Source organism: Plecotus auritus, assembly GCF_963455305.1.
Source record: "Plecotus auritus genome assembly, chromosome: 8".
Taxonomy (NCBI): Eukaryota; Metazoa; Chordata; class Mammalia; order Chiroptera; family Vespertilionidae; genus Plecotus; species Plecotus auritus.
The window spans coordinates 150,077,150-150,085,135 of NC_137782.1; the positions used below are offsets into that span (position 1 = coordinate 150,077,150).

At 50.3% G+C, this 7,986-nt stretch overlaps 1 protein-coding gene across 1 annotated transcript in view; it reads right to left on the bottom strand.

Annotated features, from left to right (window-relative positions):
* EPAS1 (endothelial PAS domain protein 1) overlaps positions 1 to 7,614 on the bottom strand; it is a 79,779-nt gene extending 72,165 nt beyond the window's left edge. The window contains exon 1 of the mRNA XM_080685581.1: positions 7,068 to 7,614. Coding sequence (XP_080541707.1) covers positions 7,068 to 7,093 — 26 coding nt within the window. The 5' untranslated portion in view covers positions 7,094 to 7,614. The remainder of the gene's footprint in view (positions 1 to 7,067) is intronic.
* Between the last annotated feature and the right edge of the window lie 372 nt (positions 7,615 to 7,986).

Consider the following 7,986-nt stretch of genomic DNA (forward strand, 5'->3'; position numbering starts at 1 on the left):
CACCCAACCTCTACTTGAAAATCACAGAGCCGTGAATGGCATGCACCCATGCACACTACCACACCTACGTTGCTGTGCGATTGCCACCATGGCTTGCTTCTCTTGGTGCTGTATGTGTCGGTGCAATTGTTTTACAGCTCTGCGAACACTCACGATGACTTCTAGGTTCACAGTGCAGAGGCCAATGGTGTGACGGCTGTGAAAGCTCGGGGCTCATGAGAGAAAGGGCTCTATAAAAATGCAGCATTATTATTGCAACAACCAAAAGCTATTCTTTATTCCCCTATCCATTCTTTCCTTCCTGTGCTTGCAATTTCAAAAGATCAAAAGAGCCAGAGGAAGTCTTGTGCATCTTGATTTGGAGATGGTTCTTCAGAAGCCACAGAGGAAGACTTCTAACAGGTTCTTCTGCACAATGGAGTCCGAAGGCTAAAGTAATTATTGAAGTCTTGCCACCAGCTAAGGGCGGAAGGTGGAAAGCTTTGAACTTCTTAAGGGCAAGAAGAAACTGCCTCCTGTCAGAGTTGAGGAAAACCCACGAAAAATAAAACCCACAAAATTTCCAGGACTGCCAATTCCACCCTTCAGATCTTCAATCCCTGTCTGAGTGTAAGGTTCAATGCAAGTGATGAGTCATAAAAGGGAAAGTAACTATAATAATTATAAATCCAACAACAAAAGCAGTTATCATTTATGGAGTACTTACCACGAGTCAGGAATGGTAATAAATACTCTATAGATATCTTAAGGTGAGGTGGCGTACATCACTGGTTAAGAGTATAGACTCTGGAAACATTTTGCACTGTTCAAATCCTAGCTCAGCCCATACTACCTATTTGACCTTTTGCAATTCTCCTTTCTTTTTTTCTTTTACTTATTTTGTCTCAAATTTAATTTAATTTTTTCCATCTCCATTTATCCCCTCTATGCCCTCTTCTACCTCCCCTATCCCCCTCCCTCCACAATCACCACACTGCTGTCCATGTTCATGAGTTCTCTCTCTTTTTTGCTATATTTCAGTTTTCCCTTCAGTAAAATGGGGATAATAACAGAGCTTATCTCACAAGGTTGTTATTAGGATTAAAATTTAATCCATATAAGTACTAAGGACAGTGCCAACACAAATAAGACTAAGTGTTCGGGGGTGTTCTTTTTGTTTCGTCCTATCGCATATATTATTTTCCCCTAGGACACACTCATGCATTCCTAGCGCATAAAATGACCTCCCAGTAACTGTGCAGGGCCCTCAGCTCCCCTTCCTCCCATGACTGAGGGCAGACGTTGGGTATAGGTAAGGTGAAGTTGCACCCAGTACCCTTACTAGATGCACACACCAACCCTCACTTCCATCTCGAAGACACTGAGAGACACTGGCAGGGAAACATCAGAAGTGTTTGGGACCCAAACAGAAAGACACTGAAATGTAAGGCAGTCACCGAGTCTAAGAGCCAGGGCTTGCCTTTCCCAGATCATAGAGCCTTTGAAAGGCTATTGAGAGCTGAACAGACTTCCCTCAGAGGGAGAAAAAAAAACCACCACCACAAAACATGCTTATACACATAATACCTTGCATGGAATTTCAAAGGCTCACAGACCATCCTCTGAAACCCATGCATAAAGTCCAACTTAAGAAGCTCCCTCTCCCTTGGCCTCCCTGGCGTCATGGCTGCCTCCACAGTGGGACCAGAACCTCGAGCCCTCTCATTCCTGGAGCCAGCCCTATTGGATGACTCCCTCCGTGCCCACAGCAAGTGTGTAGAGAACAGCAAACATTCATCATTGGGGGCCTTTCTGACCATGGTGTCGAAGTACATGACAAGGAATACTCTTGAACCCTCCCACTTTTTCTTTACTCTCATTATCCCCGACACTGACTACCCGGATTTGACCTGCCCTCAGAGCCAGTCTTTATGCTAGTAGTCAGCATTGACCCTGCATGATTCCAGGGAAAACTATGAACCAACCCTCCCACCTGCAAACACACACAATACTTTTTAATAATCGTGTATGCTTGTGTGGATGGTTACAACGGCCTGAAATGCTACTGAGAGCTTCTTTTCTTTAGCTTCAAAAGATTTGATCCTAACAGAAGAGTCACCAGTAAGCTGCCAGCTACCTATAAATTTTACTTAAACTTCCTGGTATGTCTTTCTCCCCATCCCCAACCAAACTAAGCAATTTGAAGACAAGGACCACATCCCCTATTTCTTAGTCTCCTCTTCGATCTTTTATCCAGAGTAAGAGTAGGTGTTTAATACATATTTGTTGTGTTATTGATTTATATCATGGTGTGAACAGCAGAGCTGGTTTTCATCATGAGAACAGACAGCATAGTACTGGGCAGGGGAGGGTACTAGGGGCCCAGTGAACAAACTTGGCTAACTTGACATTATTGGAAAAACCCAGCCTGTTATGCACTAGCAGTGATGGTCAGTACTAAGAGCAACAGGGAAGATTCATTAGGCTAAAATGAAAAGTTGGTATGGAACAGAACTGGGAAAAATATAAAAAAAGAAAATTGAATACTACTAGATAGATTTCCTGAGAAGTAGAAAAGCCTAAATCTTGAGATAATTAATGACAGCAAATATTTTCAAGTGTATTAGGCTAAAGACCTGGAGCACTAAGATGATCTGATTGGTCCCTTCTATGTGTAAACATTTTATACAATAGATTCCTAGAAAGTTAGGGTCACCCTACACATACATACCTACACACACACACACACACACACACACACACACACACACACGAGAGAGAGAGAGAGAGAGAGAGAGAGAGAGAGAGACAGAGAGAGAGAGAGAGACAGAGAGACAGAGACAGAGAGACAGAGAGAGACAGAAAGGATGAGCTACTGACTGATTTACATTCGAAGTGAATTAAACAGTTTTAGTCTTGTGGTTTTCACTCCTAGTGAAAATGCCACCTAACTCAATATAGGAATCAATCTAATAGCTGCTTGGATGTCTCCTCTGACAGGAAGTTCTCCATTTCACAAAGCAATCTGCTCCAATGGGGAGGAGCCCTTTCATTGGTTTTGTTTAATGAGCTCCACATATAAGTAAAGTTTTTTTTCTAAGTGAAATACAGGGAGAGCACTAAAGCAATGAATTCATACTTCTCAGAGTTTACAGACTCTGGGACCAACACCAACTCTACTCCCCCACCCCACCCCATTTTGTTTTTTGCAAAAAAAACCAAAAACAAAAACAAAAAAAACCCAACAAAATCCCTCCTGGTGCAGCCTGAAGTCTTTTATAATCTAGAAAAGCAAGTCTCCTCTCTCTAAGGGTCAGCGTTTGGGGAGCGTGGGCCCTGCAATCCTTTGGAACTGTGCAAGCATGTCAAACTCAAAGGCTAACACGGGCCAAATAAATGAGGCATGCGAGTATGACATGCTTGGTCTAGAGGCACTTCAGGACTGGAGGTACTATTTTGCTAACAATAGGAAAATACATGCTTAGTTGAAAGTAATAAACCATGGTTCTAATTCTTACCAGAGCTAACTTTCCTTGTGACTGGAAGTCACTTAATCTCTCCAGGCCTCCGTGTCCTATCCAGAAAGGGTAACATTTGACTAGATCAGTGGTTGGAAAACTGCGGTTCTCTACACACTTGCTGTGGGCATGGAGGGAGTCATCCAATAGGGATGGCTCCAGGAATGAGAGCTGCAGTTTGCCGCATGTGGCTTGCGAGCCGCGGTTTGCCGCTCTGTTGACTAATGAGTTTGCCCACCACTGATCTAGACTCTCGATTCCAATAATCACAGGCTGTTGTTGTTCCTTGTGATTAAGCCCCTATCCTGGTAGTCGGCAAACTCATTAGTCAACAGAGCGGCCAACCACAGCTCGCGAGCCGCAGTTTGCCGACCACTGGACTAGATGATTTCCACAGTCCTGATAAAATAATTCTAAGCTCCATTAGTGACACTGAAAAGACCTGATAGCCAAAGCATTCTTTTGAACTTCATGAGAGCTGTACAAATTAAATGTTAAAATGCCAGAACCTACATCCATTCTTTATCCCTGAATTCTGATAATGCAACAGAGACAGGTCAAATGTTGAAGGGATATTTATAGAAAATATACGTAAATTGAGAAAACCTACCCACCAATATTTCTGCCTTCAGTACTGGGAAAAACTGGACTTGGGTTTTATTTTAGCAGAGGAACAACTATGTCCAGCTGGCAGGGAGAGGAGGAGATAGTTTGAAAACTTCTGATCAAATGTCTCTGATTCCTTCCACCATGGGCTCCACACTAAGTACTCTAAGCCTTCCTTGGAGAAGGTGTTCTGAGCTGGGACTGGCTTTGGGGATGGACTTTGATCCCTGACTATCCAAGGATCTCATTTACATTCACTGGAACCACTTTCCAATCTCTAGGTACCTAAAAACCTCCAGACTCTGTTCTCTCCCAGGGAAGGGATTCAGAAATTGTCTTATCAGAAGGTTAGTCACCTAGACACTTGCCAGCTCTTTGTGGAATCAGGAGCCTTGATTAATGAGGCCTCCATTTCACTCCTGACGTATCAGTGCAGAGAGGCGAGGGCAGCACCCTTACCTAGCTTCAACTGACCATCTCTGATATCAACGGGAATGCCACTATCACCCAAAGAGTGCACTTTGATACCGTCTATCAAGGCCAGCTGGCCAGCCAAACTCTTAGAAAGCAAACTCTTTATTATTAAACATTAACGTACCCATCGACACATGAACATTTTGGAACAACACGATCCTGCCTTTTCTTGAAGGGCTGTTAGAAGGGACATTGCAAGTATCCGTGCATCTTGAGTTTGGGGAAGAAATGGCTCTGCTGAACCATAAGAATCAAAAGTGCTAAGAATTAATGTGCAGAATCATCATGTGAGAGCCCTCGTGGCGTCTGCACACTGCACTTGGAGAGCCGCTTACATGTTACACTACCTTTCAGTGTATCAGTTCACATATTTTAATTACACCTTTGTCCTGCAAGGAGCCTGCACCAGCAAACTGAGCCAGACATGAAAAGTAAATATCGTCTCTACACAATTATCCTAACAAGAATTAGACAACCCTTCAAGGTACTCTGGATGGTGAGGGGTATGTCATTTGCCCTGCGACACAAAAATCAAGGGAGGTCGCAAAGAGCAGGCACACTGGGTGCTGTAGCCCCTCAAGAGGCCTCCTAGGCAACTGGTAGGCAATCCTGGCAGTGGTTTTCACCAATAATTCAGTCTGATTACCCCACTTTTTCCTGCCCCTTATGGTTGCCTCTATCTTTAATGAAGGAGGCACTATGGCCAGCTGTGTTGAAATAATTTACCCAAGTTTCCTGCAACAATTAATACACATAATAGCACAGAACCCATGCTGAGCCACATGGGGGAAGTTGACACTTTGCATATCTGTCAAGATTACCTTCTGCGAAGGGATCTGATCCTGGCATTCACCAAGAGGCATCACAGTTGTAAATGTACAATAAGCTCCTTCTGCTTCTCTGGGGCAGAGAGTGGACGCATGGGAACTGACTATAATTTTGTTTTTTGATTGTTCAGTCATTATTATTGGTATTTTGAATTGGGATACATTGGTTTTACAAAATGTGTTGGAATCTTAAACTCTCCTCCCTGCCTCACTGCTTTTCAAAGACACTGGGCTCCGAGGCCCCAGAGGTGTGGTCTGGGGGCTCAGGGTGGCTGGGCCAAAGCTCCCTCTCCCATCTCAGGCCCTGGGGGCGCCACAGTGATGCGGGAGGGGGAACTGCGGTCTGGAAGAGGGAGCTGGGCTCAGTCCCCTGCCCCCAGCGATCAGAGAGCGAAGGGTCAGGGCGCCAGTCCAGAACAGGCGCATTTCGCTCCCTTTTATCAAATCCTTATCGGTGCGCCGAGTGGGAACCGCAGCTTTCCACACGGTTTTTGGCTCTGATCTCCAAGTGGAAGTCAGAACAGGAGCAAATCAACACAGGCGCTGAGCCCTTTGGGTCCCCAGCTCGAGGCCAGTCACCCGCTCCCTTTGTCGCTGTGTCTCCCATCCCCACCCAGCAACTCATCTCCGAGGCTCAGGCTCTTCAACAGGTGGTGCGCTCCATTCCGATCCCCCAAACCCCAGCTCTGCCAAGCTGCCCCCAAGCGCAGGGCTGAAAGTTCCAGCCGCCGGGGCAGCACCAGTGGAGACAGAAGTGAGGGTCAGGCGGCCAGCAGCGCACGATTAGGGAAGCAAAGCGGCACCCAGGTCTGTGCGGGCCGCGCGCTGCACTCTCAGCCTAGCTGGGAGAGGGCCGGGCGGGGAGCGGCCGGGAGGGGGCAGGAGGGCAGTGAGAGTTGGCCCGAGTGGCCTCTCACCCAGTGCCTTGAGGCCTGTGAGGGCCGGCAGCAGACAGATCGCGGCTGCCCTTCTCTGTCCTCCGGAGAGAAACACTGGGACCAGCTGGGAGCTCCCGGTGTAGCCATCACCTCGCCGCGCACCAAGACACCTGCCCCGGCGAGGGAGCCGGGTTCACTACCCCCTTTCTCCACCGAGTCAAGATGCGGGAGGATATCTGGAAGGGAGTTTCTCCAAGCTTCGGTGGGATCTGGAGGCCCGGAGTGGGGGCCCTTAGCTGCATCCTGGCCCCTGCGCGCCGCGAAGTCTCAGGCCCGCGCTCCGCCTCCGACCCCTCGCCAGTTTGGGGCGCAGAGAGAACATAGCAACTCGTTTAGAAGGACCCAAAGGATCCGACTTGGATACTGCCCGGCATGCGAGAGTCGAAAGTAGACCTGAGTTAAATCAACCTAGAAAACCATTTCCACCTGCGGGCGCGGGGATACCGCGGAGCACCTCCGACCCGCAGGGCCATCTCCCTGGGCCTCCGGGCCTCCTGGCCTCCGTGCACGCTCGGATTCCCAGAACCCTCCACTGCGAAGCTGCAGCACCGTGTCCCCAGACGGAGCACCTGCTCCCCTCTTCCCTCAAAAAACCTTCCAAATCTATCCTCGGGCCTCAAAGACCTCTCTACACTGCTCCCCCAGCTGCCCTCCGCCGCGCTGGCGCCCCGAAGCGCGGCCACCCCATTCGGACGAGCTCCCGGGCCGGTCCGACGCCCGTTTACCTTTTCTTCTCCTTGTCAGCTGTCATTGTCGCCGTGGCCCTTGCAGATGCCGAGCGCGGTGGGAGCTGCAGCCTGCGGAAGCTGCAGCCGCTGCCTTCGCGGAGGGCCTGGCGCACTCCCCGAGGTCCGGCCGGTGTGAAAGGTCCTAAGTGCTCGCAGGCCCGAGAGCCCCACACAGCCAGGTGGAAGTTTGCGGGCGGCTGGCTAGGTGCGGGGACCGGGAGTGGAGAAAGGTGACAGGGAGGAACCTGCACCGGGAGGCGGGGTCAGGGAAAGGAGTGGGAGGAGGCTGTCAAACGCCAAAAAGAGGGCAGAGAGGAGGGCACCGACGTTCCCTCTTTCCTAGGCGTCACTTTCCTAGGAAAAGACGTCGCCCCGACGCCCACAGGTAGGAGAATCCGGGGCGCAGGCTGAGAGGACCATACAGTCTCAGGACACTGCCGAGGATTGTACGGCCGGCTCAGGGCGCGGGGCGGGAGCGCAGCGAGCGCCGGAGCAGTGCGGCGGCAAGGTCTGGTTCCCTGGGCTGCCTACCCACTTTAAAAACTCCGGCGGCGCACGCGGGGGAGGCACGGGGAGTGCGGGCGCGGGGGGCGGGGCGGGCGCCCGGAGAGGCCCCGCCCGCGGAGCCCGGGCAGCCCACTGGTCCCGGCCAATGGCGAGGCGCCGCTGTCCGGGCCACGGCCCGTCCCCCGCCCCAGCGCCTGTTCCGCCGTGGCCCGCCCACCCCGCCTCCTCCCCCCGCAGCTGCGGTAGTTGTTTATGAGGTTGGCAGGTAGCAAGGTGGGACTCCGCGCCACTTAGGGGCAGTGTGTGTGGGACAAGCGACCGCAACAAGTCGGTCTGTAGGAGCGCGCCTCTGCGCTGGTGTCCTCCCGCTCCCGCCGTGCCCTTGGGACGAGGGCAGGACGCGAGTGCC